Source organism: Elgaria multicarinata, chromosome 13 (genome assembly GCF_023053635.1).
Source record: "Elgaria multicarinata webbii isolate HBS135686 ecotype San Diego chromosome 13, rElgMul1.1.pri, whole genome shotgun sequence".
Classification (NCBI taxonomy): Eukaryota; Metazoa; Chordata; class Lepidosauria; order Squamata; family Anguidae; genus Elgaria; species Elgaria multicarinata.
In genome coordinates this window covers 23,376,490-23,396,047 of record NC_086183.1, presented here as the reverse complement: position 1 = coordinate 23,396,047, position 19,558 = coordinate 23,376,490, and the positions used below count along the sequence as shown (strand labels likewise).

The following is a 19,558-nucleotide window of genomic DNA, read 5'->3' as shown; positions in this document are numbered from 1 at the left end:
GACTGGTCTTCCTTCTGTTCATCTTTCCTCTTTGGTCTCTCTTCACCATTCTGCAGCCAAGATTATTTTCTTGGCTCATCGCTTTGACCGTGTTTCTCCTTTGCTGAAATCTCTTCTTTGGCTTCTGATTCCATATAGAATTCAATATAAGCTTCTTTTGCTGACAATTAAAGCTTTTCATGGTCTTGCGCCTTCTTATCTCTCCTCTCTCATTTCACTCTACCGTCCTGCTCATATCTTCCGTTCTTCAAATGCTATGTTGCTCTCCTACCGAAGAGTTTCTATCTCTCTTGCCCGGCTTTGCCCGTTCTCTTTGGCTGCCCCTTTTGCTTGGAATGCTCTCCCAGAGCATCTACGAACTACGAATTCCATCTTAGATTTTAAAATGCGTTTGAAAACTCATCTGTTTTCCATAGCTTTTGGTATTTTAGCCTGATTTACTGTTCATATTGCTATGATTATTCCCTTCTTTCTGTTTTTGTGTAACCCCTTCCCCTCTTCATATGTTTTAATGTGATTTTAGACTGTAAACCTCTAAGCAGGGTATTGCTGTTTTATTTATATATTCTGTACAGCACCAAGTACATTGTTGGCGCTAAATATTTTATTTATTTATTTATTTATTACATTTCCATACCGCCCAATATCTGGAGCTCTCTGGGCGGTTCACAAAAATTAAAAACATTCAAAGTATAAAACAACAGTATAATAATATACTGTATAATTATTATACTATAATTATATATAGTATAATTAACAGTATAATATAATTATATATAATTATATATAGTATAATTAACAGTATAATAATAATAACATACCATAATATAAAATACAATATAAAAGCTCAACCAGATAAAAACAGCAGCAATGCAAAATTAGAAATAAATAAATAAATAAATAATACACCAGTTAACAATCTGGCGGCTGAACTCTGTACTAACCAAAAGGTTGAATGGATGAACTGGACCTTGGAGACAAAAAAAATGACGCATCTGCAGGGGTTAAACCTCCGTTTGTGGCGGAGCTGCTGCTGCTGCTTTCACAGACGCATGCAGTGCAACGTCACATGTGCGTGAACAAGGAGCAGGTTGAGGCTTTGCTTCTGTGTGGAAATGCGTTCGGCAAGGGTGAGGTTAGTTGCCCGTTTCAAATGTCTAACCGGATGCGTCCTTTGACTAGAGAGCAGGTAGCGATACTTTAAAGCAGTGGTTCTCAACCTTCCTAATGCTGCGACCCTTTAATACAGTTCCTCATGTTGTGGTGACCCCCAACCATAAAATTATTTTCGTTCTTCTCTACACGATCCATTATCATGGGATGGTTTGCTAATGAAAATAATACATAACAATAGCTTTAATACAAAAGATGATACATGACATAGTTCAGTCAATACAGTTTCCTAAGACCATCAGAAATATGTGTTTTCCAATGGTCTTAGGCGACCCCTGTGAAAGGGTCGTTCGACCCCCAAAGGGGTCCCGACCCACAGGTTGAGAACCGCTGCTTTAAAGCAACTTTTCCCAACCCGGCGTCCCCCAGGTGTGCTGGACTGCAATGTCCACAGTCCCAATCCTGAATGGGCATGCTGAGTGGGGATGATGGGAGTTGCAGTCCAACAAATCTAGAGGGCCCGTGGTTGGGGAAGGCGGCTTTAGAAATCATGTGCTGCACGGTTTGTTTGTTTGAAAGCCATTTACCGACAACTTTTTAAATAATATTCCCCAAAGTGCAATAACCAAGGAGTTTCTCCACCATCACCCCTCCTCCTCCTCCTCCTCCTCCTCCTCCTCCTCTCATTGTCCCCCTTTCCTCTCCACTCCCCCCAGATGTGACGCTGACTTCGTGGACTGGAGACAACAAATGCCACCAAAGCCGCGTCATCTCCTACACCATCCCCATCAACAACCCGCTGGGCCCCAAGGTGGCGGCTGTGGTGGAGACCCAGGTGTGTGGGTGTGGAAGGCTTGGAAAGGAGACGGGGTGGGTGGGGTGGATGAGGGGCAGATGCGGTGAGGGGCACATCATTTTGTAGGGAGCTGGCTGGACCCGTACATGCCTTGCAGCAACTGCTCTCCATGGAACTGTTGACCAAATAATCTGATGGGTACAAGAAGAGTAAATACTGGCAGATGGTATTGGCCAGCAGTGGGTGGCAATGACGTGTGTAGGTGTGTGTGTGTGTGTAGATGTGTGGTATGTGTAAGTACAGGACACACACTTCTCCCTTCTCTCTCCTCCCTACTCAGACTCTGTTCCGTGCCAGTTCCAAGACCGGGGGCTGTGTGGTTGACTCAGAAGTGATCACACAGGGCATCCCCTACCAGGACTACTTCTACACAGCACATCGATATTGCATCACAGCAGTGGCCAAGAGCAAGGCCCGACTCAGGTACTGGTTCTTGCATTCCCGCCCACCTACCCCAAACTTAAGACAGCACTGTACTGGCCAAGAAGCGGACGGGGGGTGGGGGGAGCGGGCTGGTTTACTCTCCAGTTTCCTCTTGGTTCACCACTCTGCTGCTAAGATCATCTTCTTGGCTCGCCGCTCTGACCATGTTACTCCACTTCTGAAATCTCTTCATTGGCTTCCAATTTACTTCAGAATCCAATATAAACTTCTCCTGTTGACCTACAAAGCTTTTCATGGTCTAGCTCCTTCCTATCTTTCCTCTCTCATCTCACACTATTGCCCCGCTCGTGCTCTTCGCTCCTCTGATGTCATGTTTCTCACCTGCCCAAGGGTCTCCACTTCCCTTGCTCGGCTTCGTCCATTTTCTTCTGCTGCCCCTTACGCCTGGAATGCTCTTCCAGAACATTTGAGAACTACAAGTTCAACCACAGCTTTTAAAGCTCAACTAAAAACTTTTCTTTTTCCTAAAGCTTTTAAAACTTGAATTGTTCTGACTTTTATACTGCCTGTTTGGTGTATTCTCTTACCCTCCTTATTGCTTTATTATGATTTTATTAGAATGTAAGCCTATGCGGCAGGGTCTTGCTATTTATTGTTTTACTCTGATCAGCACCATGTACATTAATGGTGCTATATAAATAAATAATAATAATAATAGTAAACCCTGCTGGTCCCTGGCAGTAAAACCAGCAAAGAATCCTGTGATGCCATAAAAATTAGCACAGTGTAATGAACAAAAGTTCTGGGAAAGTGCTGCTTAGAGAAAACCCATTTCCGCAGAGGGAGGAAGGGACGTCTTGGCCTGACCTGCCTGAGGAAATCTGTCTCCGTTACAGAGTTTCCTCTGAAATCCGGTACCGGAAGCAGCCATGGAACCTAGTCAAGGCGCTCATTGAAAAAAATGCTTGGAGCGGTGTCGAGGACTACTTCCAACACTTGGGTATGTGAAGCAAGGGACAGAGCCACCACACAGCGCTCCTGCCCCAGAGCAGTGCTGTCAGAGGCCAGGATTCCCTCTTGCCTTGCCTTGCCATGCGTGGGTGTCATAGACTCCTCCAGTGAAAGGATTCAGTGGGTCTGAGTCATTTATCTGTACAAATGTGTGGGATGGGATGAGGGTGTGTATGTTTTGGAGGAGGAGAAGAGTTTATATATGGCAGGGGGTGTTGAACATGTTTCATCCCGAGGGCCAAATTCCATTTCGGAGAAACTGTCAGGGGCTGCGTTCCAGGGATGGGCAATTCCGAAAGCAAAGAGGACACGGCCAAAGACATAAGGGGCAGGGGTCAACGTTCCAAAAATACCAGCATATTTCAGCTTGAAACTCTTACTGTGGGTAACTACACTTTAATACAGGCATTTTAACCTTCTACAATTGGGGGAGGGGGAACTGGCACACAAACTGGGAAAGCACCAAACGATCAGTGATCAGGGGGAACCGGCACACAAACCAGAAAAGCGCCAAACAATCAGTGATCAGGGGGAACTGGCACACAAACCAGAAAAGCACCAAACAATCAGTGATCGGGGAAACTGTCAAAAACCAGAAAAGCGCCAAACAATCAGTGATCAGGGGAAACCGGCACATAAACCAGAAAAGCACCAAACAATCAGTGATCAGGGGAAACCGGCACATAAACCAGAAAAGCACCAAACAATCAGTGATCGGGGAAACTGTCAAAAACCAGAAAAGTGCCAAACAATCAGTGATCAGGGGAAACCGGCACATAAACCAGAAAAGCACCAAACAATCAGTGATCAGGGGAAACTGTCAAAAACCAGAAAAGTGCCAAACAATCAGTGATCAGGGGAAAGGGCGTTGCTATTTGGGGAACGCTGGAGGGCCAGATTGGGACCCCAGGAGGTCCGGGTGTGTCCTCTAGGCCTGAGGTTCTGCAACCCTGATATAGTGTGAACTCCCCACCCCCATAGCCAAGCCCCATATCTCCCTCTTGGCTGTTGCAGAGCTGGCGCTGGTGCAGGCAGAGAAGGCCCTGCTAGAAGAGAGCTGCCACAGCAAAGAGCCGCGGGGGCTTTTGTCCGGACTGCGCCGCAGGAAACGTACCCTGAGCTGGAGAGCCCCCCATGTCGACCCCCCGATCCCCACGTTAACTGATGGCGAGGGGACGACCCGCACCATTCGGCCCTCAGGTACGCCCCCTCTGTGGGAAAGGGTGTGCTGCGGGGCAGAGGGGGAGGTTGGCTTCCCGGGGCTGATGGGGAATGACGCCTCCAGCAGCCCCTGACCCGCTGGCTTTCTCTTGTCTTGCAGGGAGCCTGACCTCCCGGCTTTCGGAGCAGCTGTCAGAACAAGTGCAAGGCCAGACTGTCTCCACCGTGATCCTCATCATCAGCCTAGTGTAAGAGAGCTGCCGGTCTGGGGAGGTGGGGTTGGGGCATTTGGAGTGGATCTAGGACCTGCTGCAAGTTGGACTGTGCAGTCCTATGCATGTTTCCTCGGAGATGAGTCTCACTGCGTTCAATGGAGTTCACTCACAGGAAAGCATACATAGGATTGCAGCCTAGGGGAGGCATTGGGAGGCCAAGGAAGGGTTCAGGCCATTGAAGGACTGGGGTGGGTCGTGAGGAACCAAGACTGGCTGACCTCACACTTCGCAGCAGTGGTACCATCAGGGGTTGGACTTTTGGGGCAGAAGTCCAGGGCCCCACTCATCAGGATGAGCAGGGGGACACACTCACCCACCCTGAACGCAGCAGGGCTGGCTTGAAGTTACGTACATTTTCATCGAAAAAGAAGATCTCCTATAAGGCCAGAGTCTAAAATAGCCAAACTGCATCCCTGCATTGGGAAGGAAAGATGCTCTCCCCATCTTTCAGGGCTGGTAGGGTTTCCTGTGGGCAGTGGAGAGGCGAGAGCAAAGGGCAATGGTTGGGAAGAGACAGGTTGGCTGCTTGAGCTCCTCTTCCTTGTCTTTTTAACCATCTCCATATGCAGCCCTCTTCCTGCGCTGCTCATGGTACCCTAAGGGCCAAATTGCCCAATACATCAATACATTAAAGCCCCCCCCCCCCCTGCGATCTGGACCTGCACACTGACTTCCTGCCCACCCAGCTCATCGCATCTAAGACAACATAACCCTGTCCGGATGTCGCACCATTCTGTGTTTTTTTCCCTGCCGTCTGCCTTACATTGTAGGCTGTCACTAGCGGGGTGTGTGTGTACATGTGAGGGGAACCTGAAATGTTGTGGCACCAGGGCATGGGTAAGTTATCCTAGAAGTTATCAGAGGGGTGAGAGATTAAAACGTGCCGTTGTCATTTTAAAATGTGCCGTTGTCATACCGTTGCCCCAGATTTACTAAATCGGGCACTTCCGGCTCGACGTATAGAAACACACCAGGTGATATTTTGTCCACCACTTTATCCGCTGTGCCATGAAGGGGATGGGCCCTGATCCATAGTTCTGTGGCGGGACACATGCGCTGCGTGTAGGGAATCCCAGGTTCAGTTCCTGGCATTTCCACATCAGGAAGCAGGAGACAGGGGAAGTGACTTTCTAGACTCTAGAGAGCTGCTTCCAGTCAAAGTGAACAGTACTGGGACTAGATCAGGGATGGGCAATTTGTGGCCCTCCAGTTGTTTTGGCCTACATCTCCCATCATCCCTTACCATTGGCTATGTTGGCTAGGGCTGCTAGGAGCTGTAGACCTGGAGGGCTATGAGTTGCCCACTCCTGGGCTAGATGACCAAATAGTCTGACCCCATTCTAAGGCAGCTCCTGTTCCTAGTGGCTATCAATGGCTACTAGTCATGAACATAGTATATTACTTCCAGGATCTGAATGCCAGTTGCTGGGGAACTTGGGTGGGAGGGTGCTGTTGTGTTGCACCATGTCCTGCTTTGTGGCTCCCTGGTCAACAGCTGGTTGGCCACTGTGTGAACAGAGTGCTGGACTAGAAGGACCCTCTGTCTGATCCATCATGGGACTTCTTATGTTCTTATCTTGATCAGTGGCTTTTCCCTATCCTCAACACCACCTTGGAAGTCAGCTCAGTCTCAGGTGGAAAGAGTTTGCTAGGATGTGTGGACAGGATGTGTTGCTAAATGTTAAAACATTTGGATCCCGCCCTATATCACTAGGATCTCAGGGTGGCATACAGATAAATGTCAGAGTGGTGGACCTAAGTCCCAGGTTTGTCTGTTTACTGGACTAGACGGACCCTCAGTCTGAGCCAACAGGGCTCTTCATATGTTCTTATGAGCAGGAGGGCTATTGCTCTCATGTCCTGCTTATGGGTTTTCCATTGGGGCACCTTGTTGGCCACCGAGAACAGAGTGCTGGAGTAGATATAGGCCTACCATCTGATCCAGCATGGTCTTTCTTATGTTCCTAAAACCACTTCTCCCACTCTACTTTCGGCGGCTGTTAAGATGGCACAGGAGTGGGTTCAGCCACCTCGCATATTTTAAAAATTATTTATTTATTGCATGTATATACCGCCCCATAGCCAAAGCTCTCTGCGTAGTTTAAAAGTAGAGAAAGGTTTGGGAAGGGAGCCAGTTTGGACAGGATGCCTTGCTTATTTAGGGTGGGGGGCTGACCGTGGGGGACTGGAAGCATGACCAAAGCTTCACACGTCTCTTTCTTTCCTTCTTCTCCTTCTGCCTCCGCACAGGATCTGTGTGAGGTATTGTATGCAAACCGTCACTCCCTGCTGACCATGCTTCCACCTCCACTGCCCTTTGGACCTCTGCCCCTAACCTAACCCCATCCTGCACTGATCCTGCCTTTTACTTAAACGCCATCCCTCCTTGCCTTGGTCACTTGAGGATCACATCCGGCCTCTCTTTTCCTTTCCCTCTAAACCAGCCTCAACCAGCGTATTTACCGGGCTTTATTCTAACTTCTTGATTAGACATTGCGTTCCCTGCCATCACAACCATCTCCTCTCCCTCCCTCTCCCTTAGCCTGTTGTTTTCGTTCTGCTCCTGATGCCCTCCACTTCTCCCCCTCCGCTGCTCTCTGCTTGCCATTTCCCTTAATAGTCATCCCATACTCAAAAGCTGTGACATGCTCTGCACTAAAAGAAACGCAAAAAAAGAAAGAAAATGCAATCCTGTAGCCGCCAGGTAGCCTGAATCTTTGATCCTGGCTGAATTGCACAAACCCGCATAAGTTCTCCTTGTTTTTTGCCTCATTTAATCCACTCCTCGGAGTCAAAGTGAGGGACAAAGTGGTACATGGGGTGCTAAAGTCCCATCCCCTGATGGCTGGGGTTGGGTGAATTTATTCTGCCCATTTCTGCCCTCATGCCTGCAGTGTCTGATGTTTCACCCATCACTGCCTGCACATTTTGAAAGCTTACAATCTGAGCTATTAAAGCTAGAAACATCCAGAAAGAAAGAAAGAAAGAAAGAAAGAAAGAAAGAAAGAAAGAAAGAATCTGTCTGTCTCAGGCAGTTGAATTCTGCATCCAGTAACAATTTCAGTACTGGTGAAAAATTGTGCATTTCACAAGGCTGTGCTCTGACTAAATGTCCCTGTCCTTCAGCTCAGTTTAAGTTCACATATTGCATTTACAACACAATCCGTGTCTTCTCAATATTTTGCTCCCAGCACTTGACAACTGGGGTGTGGAGCTGCTAAGCTGGAGGGGCCGTCACAGAGTGTCTCTGAGCGCATCAGGCATAGCTTCCTCTCAGTGGTAGTGCTGACGGGCTTGCTGCCGCTTAAGCTAAACGGCATGAACCCATTCTCTGTCGTCCCCACCCATTCTCATTCCCATCTGTGTCCATTCCTGGGTTTCCTTTCTTTAAACACAGTGTTCTGATGAGCAACATGCTACTTCTATTTCACAGGGAGACCTCAGATGTTCTTACCATCCAGCTAGGGCAGGGAGCTCCAATAGGCAGTCGTGCCGTGGACCTTTCATGGTGGGGGATGCGGTAAAGGGCGGTGCATTCCTAGAGCTGGACATGAATGAGTGACATCACATGGCCTGAACTCAGGACTTCTGTTTGGGAAAGGGCTGCTGCTGCTTCTGGAGAGGGGCCCTTCTTCAGAACACATGCTTGGCCTGCAGAAGGTCTCAGGTTGGGTCCTCGGGATCTCCAATGAAAAGGATCAAGTAGCAGGTGATGGAGAAGACCCCTGCCTGAGAACCTGGAAAGCTGCTTCTTGTCGATGCAGACCAGCCTTCCCCAACCTGGTGCCCTCCAATTGTGTTGGACTGCAACTCCCAGCATGCCTGCCCATTGGTCATGGTGGCTGGGGATGATGGGGGTTGACGTCCAAAACCAGGCTGTGGAAGGCTGTGCTCTCTCTAATTATAGATTGATTGAGTGCATGAGTTATTTAGAAAGTCCCAGGTTTCCCTGGCTGCCTGGATTGGTCAAACCTGGTGGGGCAATTAAATATGATTCCAGGGGAGCTCATGATGAAGGAGATATTTATTTATTTATTTATTTAAGGATTTTTATGCCGCCATTCAGCCAAAAAAGGCTCTCACGGCGGCTTACAAAAGTATTTCTTGACAGTCCCTGCCCACAGGCTTACAATCTAAAAGACATGACACAAAAGGAAAGGGGATTGGGAGGGAGGAGGAGGAGGGGGAAAAGGAAAGCAAATTCAGGCACTACAATCTTAGTTGCAAAGTTCAGCAGTTACAGTTGACAGCAGGAGGGAAGGGGCTCTCAGCTGGAGCTGGACCCAGGCACGGTGGAGAGGTGCCTGGCTGCTGCTTCCTCCCTCTCTGGTGGCCTCTGCAGTTACAGTTGACAGCAGGAGGGAGGGGGCTCTCAGCTGGAGCTGGGCCCAGGCACGGTGGAGAGGTGCCTGGCTGCTGCTTCCTCCCTCACTGGTGGCCTCTGCAGTGACAGTTGGTAGCAGGAGGGAGGGGGCTCTCAGCTGGAGCTGGACCCAGGTCCAGTGAAACTAACAGGCACACACTCCCCCGTTCAGTTCCCAGCATAGATCGTCCACCAAGGTAACCAGGCCAGTATCCAGACTGACATGGATCAAGATAATCCATCTCATCTAGAAATCCCTGGAACTGAAAAGCCACCACACGCTCAAGCACCTTGACCAAGAATGGAAAAATGGAGACCAGCTGAAAATTATCCAGTACAGTGGGGTTCAGGGAATGTTTTTCTTTTTGAACTGCTATAATTCTGAATTCAAATTCTTATACAGTTTGAGAAGTACTGAACTGCAAATTTAGCTTTAATCAGCCACATACTTCATTCACTTCAATTAGTCTTGCAACTACTGAAACACTATGCATATTTAAGAACCTATATTTTATTTTCAAATTCAGTACTGGATAACAAATAGGGTTTGTGTTATACTGGAAACTCAAAACCTCCTTTTATGGTTCGCTGTATGTGGAGGGAGTGTTTTTTAAAATATAGAGGGGACTTTCACCACGTGAGCCCTCCCCCTGCAGCCTGAAGTGGTACAACCCAGGCCCGAGTGGTGGCCTCCCTTTCCAACCTATTTCTCTCTCTCTCTCTCTCTCTCTCCAGCCTGGTGATTCTGGTCATCCTCAACATGATGTTGTTCTACCGACTCTGGTCTCTGGAGCACACAGCCCGAACCTTTGAATCCTGGCAGGCATACGCGCTCTCCAATGGGTGAGAAACTGAGAGAACACACACACAGACACACACACACACCTGAAAAAAGAGTGAAAATGTGATATTTCCTTTCCTATCTTTAAAATGAGAAACACGGATTTGGGCCCCCAAAAGTAAACATGTTGGCAACATTCAGTTTGAAATGAGGTGGAAGGGAGAGCAGCCTCCTTTAGATTATTATTTTTAAGTTGCTATTGATTCACAGTGTAATCTAATACAGGTCTACTCAGAAGTAAATCCTATTGAATTCAATGGGGCTTACTCCCAGGTAAGTGTGTATAGGTTTGCAGCCTTAATCTCTGTTTATACATACAAACATACACATATGTATCAATGAGATTAATATTTGTTTATATATTTTATGAGTGATTCATTCATAGATTTATGTCCTGCCTTTTAAGATAAGGTTCTTTCCAAGATGGCTTACAATATGAGGTGAATGCCCAGAAAAAATCGAAACGAACAAAAAAATTTAAATAGGGAAAAAATACATTTTTTTACCGCCGGAGAGCTTTTCTGCCCTTGGGGAAAAAAAACGAGTCTCTCCATATCAGCGGGGCTTGGGAGCAGTGCCTCTAAAGTTGATCTTACTCTAGGGTGACCGTATGAAAAGATACAGGGCTCCTGTATCTTTAACAGTTGCATAGAAAAGGGAATTTCAGCAGGTGTTCTTTATATATATGGAGAACCTGGTGAAATTTCCTCTTCATCACAACAGTTAAAGCTGCAGGTGCCCTGCCCTCTTTTAAATCTGGTCACTCTAGTATAGCTCCTGCACTTTAACTGTTGTGATGAAGAGGGAATTTCACCAGGTTCTCCATATATACAAAGGACACCTGCTGAAATTCCCTTTTCTATGCAACTGTTAAAGATACAGGAGCCTTGTCCTCCTTTCCATATGGTCACCCTATCTTACTCTCCAGTAGGTTCATGTAGGGCAAACCTGGTCCTTCAGAAAACCTGATCATAGGACATCTAAGGCTTTAAAGCTCTATAGTAGCACTTTAAATTTGAGTCTAGAAATAGGTTGGTAACCAGTTCAAGTGCAGAGCTATTCTTCATTTATTATTACATTTATATGTTGCCTTTCCCCGCACTCTTGCAAGGAAATCAAAGAGGCTCACATAGTCCTCCTCTCCATTTTATCCTCACAACAGCCCTGTGAGGTAGGTTAGGCTGAGAATCAGTGACTGGCCCAAAGTCACCCAGTGAGCTCCATGGATGAGTGAGAACTTGAACTCAGATCACCTTAGTTCCCATCCAACCCTTTACTCACTACCCTATATTAGCTGGTGAATACCAGGGTCTTTTCTGTTGTAGCCCCGCAACTCTGGAATATTCTCCTCCAAGGCAATCCATTTGGCTCCTTCCTTGTTGGCCTTCAGATCTCTAAAGACCCTTTCATTCCAGTCAGCTTTGGGTTGATTTGTGGAGCTGTATCATTTTATCCGCTGGCTCTATTTTAGTGTTTTTATTAGCTCCTGCTATTTTTAGCTGGTGGTTTAATCTGATTTATTGATCTATGTGTGCTATTTTAACTTTTTTCCTGCTGGTTGTTCCTGTGTGACCTTTCATGTTTTCGATGGCTTTTGTAAAGTGCTTTGGGAGGATCGTTTATCCTGAGAGGCGGTTTTAAAATCTTTTAGATAAAAGGCAGGTAGTTGCCAGGAGAGCACGGTGACTTAGGAGAACTTCCCTGCCAACTCCAGCTCGAGAGTGCTCTCTTTTCTCCCTAGCAGAAAACTACCCCAGACAGCGTCTGAATGGGCCGAGATCCTGGAGCTGCAGAAGCGGTTCCACAGCGTGGAGGTGCAGAAGTGGAAACAGATCCTCAAGGCTTCAGTGGAGCTTCTAGACGAGGTGATGCCTGTAGGGAACACTTCAAAAGTTAATGCAAATGGGGGGACAGAATGTAAACATTTAGTGGTGAAGTGGAGAAAAGTTTCCAGGGACACAGCATACTTTTTTTTGTTATCCGGAGCCTGACACCATCCGCCACCGCCCTCCCTCAGAATTCCCTGTTCCTTCTGAGCTTGGGGAAAGAGAAGAAAAGAAACTCCGGTTGGTGGCCCAGCGTCGCCCCTATCTAGACAGGGATAACCTGGCTTCAGTTGTCCATGCTCTGGTAACCTCCAAGTTAGATTACTGCAATGCGCTCTACGTAGGGCTGCCTTTGAAGACGGTTCGGAAGCTGCAGCTCGTGCAAAATGCAGTGGCCAGATTGATTTCGGGAACCAGAAGGTTCGACCATATAACACCTGCTCTGGTCCGCTTGCACTGGCTGCCTGTATGTTTCCGAGCCCAATTCAAGGTGCTGGTTTTGACCTATAAAGCCTTACACAGTTTGGGACCACAATACCTGACGGAACGCCTCTCCCGACGTGAATATACCCGGTCACTACGTTCAATATCTAAGGTCCTCCTCCGGGTGCCTACTCCGAGAGAGGCTCGTAATGTGGCAACAAGGGATAGGGCCTTTTCGGTGGTGGCCCCCAGACTGTGGAATGATCTCCCTGATGAGGCTCGCCTGGCACCAATGCTGCTATCTTTTCGGTGCCAAGTTAAGACTTTCCTCTTTGCCCAGGCATATGGCGGCACATCCTAATTACCCACATGTTTAGTTTTTAATCGGTTTTTAATGCTTTATGTGTGTATGTTCTGTGTTTTAGAGTTTTAAATTTTGTATACTTGTTTTTACCTCAATTTTAGAATTTCTGAAAACCGCCCAGAGAGCCCTGGCTATGGGAGCGGTATATAAGTGTAATAAATAAATAAATAAGAAAAGGTGGAAGTCCTAGGATGCCGAGTTTGGGTGCCTGGTACCAATTGACCCATTTGTGTTAGTGTCGTGACAGCTTAGGACCAAATTAGATGTGACACAGGGGATCGTGCATAGGATCACCCGTGCCAGTTTGCTCTCTCCCTTCTAAATTAAAAAACACATACACAGATATGGAGCGAGGGGGAGGAGTGATTTGGATCACAGTCCCGGTTTGTTTGTTTTCTAAGGCAGAGATGGGCAACACATGTAGCCCCCACCATCCTTCAGTATGTCCCCCGCTGACCACTGCCACACTGCCGAAATTCACAGCGGTGGCCAAAGAAACGATCATTCTATCGCTTCAGAGTGATAAACTGATCAGACTTAAGCTTGTTCTCAAGTTAAAGTTGACCTACTTATCAGTCCATAATCTCTACTAAACCGTAAAAAAGATCAAATTTAGTTTGAGAACAAACTAAATATAACTTACTTGCCACTCCGTAGTGGTTTGCTGCTGATTTTCGGCAGCGAACAGCCACTTCACACCCACACCATGTTTAGCATGTTTAGCATGGAGAAAAGAAGATTGAGGGGAGACATGAGAGCACTCTTCAAATACTTAAAAGGTTGTCACACAGAGGAGGTCCAGGATCTCTTCTCGATCCTCCCAGAGTGCAGGACACGGAATAACGGGCTCAAGTTAAAGGAAGCCAGATTCCGGCTGGACATCAGGAAAAACTTCCTGACTGTTAGAGCAGTATGACAATGGAACCAGTTGCCTAGGGAAGTGGTGGGCTCTCCCACACTAGAGGCCTTCAAGAGGCAGCTGGACAACCATCTGTCGGGGATGCTTTAAGGTGTATTCCTGCATTGAGCAGGGGGTTGGACTCGATGGCCTTTTAGGCCCCTTCCAACTCTACTATTCTATGATTCTATGTGGAGTGCGCAGCATAAGGAAAATGGCCCCAGACCTGCCGCCCCCCAACATGTCCACACCTGTTCTAAGCCTTCCCCTGCTGTGCCATTTTCCCAATTGAATTTCCTCCCTCTGTGGCTGCTGTTTACACCCCAGGAGGGAAGCGGCGGTATCACAGGGCCTGCTGAACTCTGCCTTGGCCCTTCTAGTTGCCTACTTCCAGTCCTTCCTGCTAGTCACGACGGCTCATGACCTTCTTGCCCCAGTGGAATAACATGGGCCTCCTTTCTCCTAGATGAAAATCTCCCTCGAGAAGCTGCACCAGGGCATCACGGTGGCTGAACCCCCCTTGGAGCCGGAGTGACCCTGCAACGACTCCCCCCTCTTGAGGATGTCGCCGGGCTTTGGGAGAAGATTCCGGACCCGTCTCAGAAACTGCTGCTGGATCAGTGGCGCCCAGACTCTCTGGGTGTGTGCGTGGGAGCGGGTGGGATGGGGTGGGGTGGGGTGGGGTGGGGGGGAACGACACCGCACTCCTTGCCAGTGTGTCACCAAGACCTTACCTTCAAGAGTGCCACTAACAGCGATGCATTCCTCCCCCCCTTCCCGCTTCGGGGTTCCTTTGGCCTGGAGCATCTTTCTCCTGTCTTTCTCTCTCTCTTTCTCTCTCTGAGGGTCTCTGCAGTGACTTCAATTTATCCCCTTCCCGTTTAAGTGCTATTTATATTCCCCACAGGACCCCAGAGAGCTTTCAACTTCTGCTATCCCACATCCTCTTATCTTTCCAACTGTTGTTCATGGGGGGGGGGGGGTTGGTGGATTTAGAGGGCAAACCCTTTCTTTCCAGATGTTTGGGGGGGTTGATTTAGATGGCGGACTCATTCTTTTCAGTTGCTGTTTGTGGGAGCTATTTAGAGGGTGGACTCTGTAGCCTGTCTCTGCCTCTTGCATGGAGGTTTTACCCAACAGCTGGGGCAGCGATGACACATTGCCCTCCATATTTGAGGGCCACGAAGGGCCTGGATCGCCTCCCCCCACCCTCTAACTTGCGTGCTGCTGGTTGGGAGAAGGGAAACCAGAGTCCACCAGTGGGTTCCTTCCTTGACTTCCCCATCCTTCTTGCTCCTTTCTGCCCATCCTTGGGTGGTCTGATGGTTTGATTAAAGGGATCTCCTCAACGATGTTGCCTCCGACGGAAGGGGCAAAGGCTATGTGTGGCCCTCAGTGCCACGTTGTTGCATGCCGGGATCAGTGGGCGGGGCTAAGGCACTTTGGTTTTGCGCTCATTGCCTGTGTAAAGGGGCTGGCGTAGGAAATGGTCAAGCAAGGGGGGGACCCCAACACAACTGGGGAAACACCTGGGGGTTTCTGTCTCCTGGAAGTCGCACCCACAAGCACTTCCATTTTCCCTGGTCCCTGCATTTCCAGTGGGGTGCAGGAGGGCGGGGGTGATGTCATTGAGCCCGAAAGGTACTGGGCTTCTGAAGGTATCGGTCGTTGCTTCTTGTTTATCGCAAAAGAGATGGATGAAGGTTTGGGGGGAAGATGAAGATCTCCATACATCCAAGTGCACAATGGCAGCTCCTGGGTTTTATTTAATGTTTTGCTCCCATTGCAGAGGGCGCCAAGGTCCCAAACGACAAGTCCAATTTTGCCTGATTGTTCCTATGCCCGTCTCCCAGACAAGGGATGGGCCTCGCCTTCCCAAACCATAGCTGTACTGTCACTTTAAAGTGAGGTTTCACTGCCAGTCAGGGCCTGCGTGCCCTTCAAATACTGCCTGAGGGGGATTGAAATCTGCCCCCTCCTGGGGAGGGGTGTGTGTCTGCCAGCCCATTGTTCTCTGTCCCCGAGAGCTCTGGAGGCCCAGGTTTCTGACCCCCCCCATTCCCCCCCCACCAAGTTTGGGGTTGTGGGGGAGGGGCTTTCCCCCAGTTTTGTAGCTGTGTTCAGTGTTAACGATCCTGTGTTAACGATTCACGGTTCCACGGAGGTGCTGGGGCTTATTTATTAGGGAACGGAATAAAGACCGTGGATCGGAGTTTGTGGTGCGTTCGTTTGTATTTTATTTATTTATAGTATTTACATCCTGCCGTTTTTCCTCTTGCAAGGAACGAACCCAAGGCAGCTTACATGGTCCTCCTCCTCCTCTCCATTTTATCTTCACAACAACAACCCTGTGAGTTAGGTTAGGTTGAGAGTTAGTGAGTGGCCCAAAGTCACCCAGTGAGCTTCAGTGGCCGAGTGGGGGACTAGAGCCCAGGATCTCCCGAGTCTCAGCCCAAGACTACAGCAGACTGGCTTTCAGTTGTATCCATGGGGAGGGCGTGTTGTAAAAAGTGCATCGTTTGCATATGTGTACTTTACGTCTTGTGCGTTGCATCCATATCCCCTTTCTCTGAAGTGCTGCAAGGTCAGAGTGGCGTGCTCCAGAGCCTGAACGACATTGCGCATGACCACAATGTGACCAAGTCACAGAGGACTGCGCTTGAACCGCTGCAGATAGTGTGGGGCGCGGAAAAAAGAGAATCCATTACTATGGCAGTAAGATCGGTGAAGGGAAAGCAGTTAGGTTCACACATGAATCTTAAGTGTCTCTGGTGAAGGATAAGGAAGATCCTTTTCCCAAATCGGCCGATAAATAACTTCAAAAGTCAGTATTGCTCACTTATTATATTTATATCTTGCCTTCCTTCCAAGGAATTTAAGGTGGCGTACATGGTTCTCCCCACACCTCCAATTTTATCCTCACAACAGTCCTGTAAGGTAGGTTAGGCAGAGGGCTGGAGGCTGGCCCACGCTCACTCCTTAGTCTCCTGGTTGAGTGGTGATACGGACTAGATTCCAGAACGACGCTGCGCAAGAAACTGCATCACTCTTGTCTTTCTACCCAAGACAGAAGGGCTTTATACTTCTCCACTAGCCCCACCTCTGTTATCTTAACCAATGGAAAGTGGAGGCATGGCTTCCTATCAGAAGGGCTGTGGCGTTTTTTTTCAGATTTTGGGGGCTACACTGCCCCTGGTGGCAAGGCGGTGACACAGCTCATTTGAAACCATGGCCAAACTGTTGAACCATCCACATAAGGCAGGGTTAGGCTACCTGGTGCTTTCCAGATGTTTTGGATTGCAAGTCCCATAAGCCCCAGTTGGGATGGCAATGGCCAGAGATGATGTGAGTTGTCATCCAAAACATCTGGAGGGCACCAGGTTGCCCACCCTGGACATAGCCTGCCCAATGTGGCAAGCCTGTCATGTGCAGGCTGTCTTTTTAAATGCCTGCATGGTACAGATTGAATGTGTGAATGTAGCCTTGTTCTCTTGGAGGGGGAAGGAGATGGCTTGGGGCTCTGGCTGTTTTTGTTTTGTTTTTAAACCTTAGCATTGACAGTAGGTGATTTTAAAACGTTTCATACATTTAAATGCAAGCAAGCAACACACTTTCCCTCCCTCATCTGGGAAATGAACCAAGCTCCAGCATTAGGAAAGGCAATCTGGAATTGTAGAAAGGGAGCAAACCCATGCCCTGGGAGTGAAAGAGCTATGGTGTAAATTGGGGAAAGGGGAGGTACTTTGGGTCTTGTAGCTTTAAACCTCCTATAACCAAGTCCCATTTAGCATCATCACATCCATGTTTCGCTCTGAGCATGTACAGAGCACCCATTGCTTCATTACTGAGGAACTGACGCCTGCCCTGATTCTACTTCGAATTAAGGAGCAGGGCTTCCATGAAGGTCTCTTTTGTCACCTCTCTTTTGGAAAGAAAGAATAATTAAGCACTGGCTCCATTTCCTTGGCCAGCGTTCTGAGGCTGTAGCCCCAAAGTATTTTTTGGGGAAGCTTTTAAAGGTTGCCGCTTGTGCGTGGTCCTTCCATACCAGACTCGATCTGCACACTTTCATCACTGGACATGGTCATGCCAAGAGAAGAGGCAAGGTAAGAAGGACAAGGGAGTCTGAAAACAACGCCGGGCAGAAGTGCAGAGATAGCAACTATGATCCCAGGACTCCAAGAGCAAGGATACCAGAGAATCCACTAGTCTCCATTTACAGAGACGGCATCTTGTTTTCCCAGCATACCCTGATGCATTTTAAATTATCTATAAGAGGCTGCAGAGCATGTCAGCGAGGATGTGAGTGAGCACAGCTTTCCCAGTCCGCTGAAATCGGGTACAAAGAAAGAAGACTTATCACACTCATTTATGGCATAAGCCTTCACAGACAGCGAGTTCACTTCATCAGATACGTGAAGAGTAAGCTCTAATTGAACTGTCACACTGTACATTTTGCATTTTATAACTGACCCCACCTCTTACCGTTTTCCTTCTTGTACACATGTGTGTGCACATCTGCTTATCTATCCATCCATCTTGCCATCTGGATAACGCTTCATGCATCTGATAAAGAGAACTCGGGTTTTATCCCATAATAAAAGCCTTTTAAGCTGCTACAACGCTCTTGGTTGGTTTTGCTGCAATAAACGAACGTGGCTATGCTTTTGGAGGTTCAAACTGGGCATAGCCAACTGGGCAGCTGAGTTCAACCCTAGCTGGGCTCACTCACTCTCCTGTCCCTTAAAACACCCCCCTGCCCTTAATAAAAAAAAAAACAACCTTGCCGTGTGGGGCTCCTTGGTAGATAGAGTAGGTTGGAAAAACTTTGCTGAAGATCAAAGTGGGTTTGGAAAACCCAGCTCTGGGTGGTTGTAATTGTCCAGACTTCATCTTTAGCCCCAAGATGGGCAGATGCAAAAGAACACATTGCTCTTGCACAGGGTGGCTATGTGTCCTCTTTTATAGAGGACGGTCCTCTCTTTGTGAGGCTGCCAGAAGACTATTTGTTTCAAGGGTTGTCCACTCCGCTTCCAAGGTCAGAAGGAAGAGCTGAGCCTTGGAAATTTCCCATCAACAGCACCTGGACAGCAGACTGAGGAAGACACACAGGCCACCTGGTCAGTCTTCTGCACTATGGTGAGATATCCTGTATTTCTGTCTAAATGAAAATGATTATTTCTACATTTGCATCTACAGATATAAATTAGCATTTGCAAATACTATGCAAATCAGTGTTCGCTTTTTTGGGTGATGCATTTTCTCTGTCCTGGTGATTCTAAAGTGGCCGCCTCCCTCTTGCACCTTTCATAGTGGTGTCTTAGAATTATAGCAGGTTTTAAAGGTGTGGTAGGGGCCCAATCCTCTCTTGCATCTGGCCACCCTGTTTAGCATTCCCCCCAAATAAACCATTGAAAACATTGGGATTGCTGGGGTTAGATAGTACCAGGCATGTGGGCAAATCAAGGGTAGCAAAAAGCCCCAATTCATTTCCTCCTCCAAAGCTCTGGAGGTTGACCCACTGTCCCCGCCTCCTGTTTCTCGTTTCTTTGGCTGGCTTCAGAAAATGAAAGAGGGAAACGTTTGAAGAGATACATAATTAAATGCTTCTGTTGTGCGTCGTAGGCTTCGCATTCCCCACAGGCCACTGTACGCAGCGCCCTTAAAACGTACACTGGCTGCAGAATAGTACATTTTTAGTAGCTTTCTGCAAGCCCTCCTCACAGGCAGAAGAGCGGAACATGGTGGCGTTCCTCTTCTTGGTCAGGTTTGCTTTCCACACACACCCCTTTCATGTCAGTCATGAAGGGCGCAATCCTATGCATGTTTAGGGCGACCATATGAAAAGGAGGACAGGGCTCCTGTATCTTTAACAGTTGCATTGAAAGGGAATTTCAGCAGGTGTCATTTGTGTGCATGCAGCACCTGGTGAAATGTCCTCTTCATCACAACAGTTAAAGCTGCAGGAGCTATACTAGAGTGATCAGATACAAAAGAGGGCAGGGCTCCTGCAGCTTTAACTGCTGTGATGAAGGGGAAATTT

The 19,558-nt window shown here is 48.0% G+C and overlaps 1 protein-coding gene across 3 annotated transcripts in view; it reads left to right on the top strand.

Moving 5' to 3' along the window:
- Nucleotides 1-14,168, top strand: part of GRAMD1A (GRAM domain containing 1A) — a 50,923-nt gene extending 36,755 nt beyond the window's left edge. For 2 of the 3 annotated variants that reach the window (XM_063139958.1, XM_063139960.1), the window contains 8 exons: nucleotides 1,830-1,948; nucleotides 2,250-2,392; nucleotides 3,250-3,353; nucleotides 4,379-4,564; nucleotides 4,686-4,773; nucleotides 9,899-10,006; nucleotides 11,746-11,869; nucleotides 13,982-14,168. In XM_063139958.1, coding sequence (XP_062996028.1) covers nucleotides 1,830-1,948; nucleotides 2,250-2,392; nucleotides 3,250-3,353; nucleotides 4,379-4,564; nucleotides 4,686-4,773; nucleotides 9,899-10,006; nucleotides 11,746-11,869; nucleotides 13,982-14,050 — 941 coding nt within the window. In that variant the 3' untranslated portion in view covers nucleotides 14,051-14,168. The remainder of the gene's footprint in view (nucleotides 1-1,829; nucleotides 1,949-2,249; nucleotides 2,393-3,249; nucleotides 3,354-4,378; nucleotides 4,565-4,685; nucleotides 4,774-9,898; nucleotides 10,007-11,745; nucleotides 11,870-13,981) is intronic. The other variant, XM_063139959.1, reaches the window with a different exon arrangement.
- Nucleotides 14,169-19,558: the final 5,390 nt, after the last annotated feature.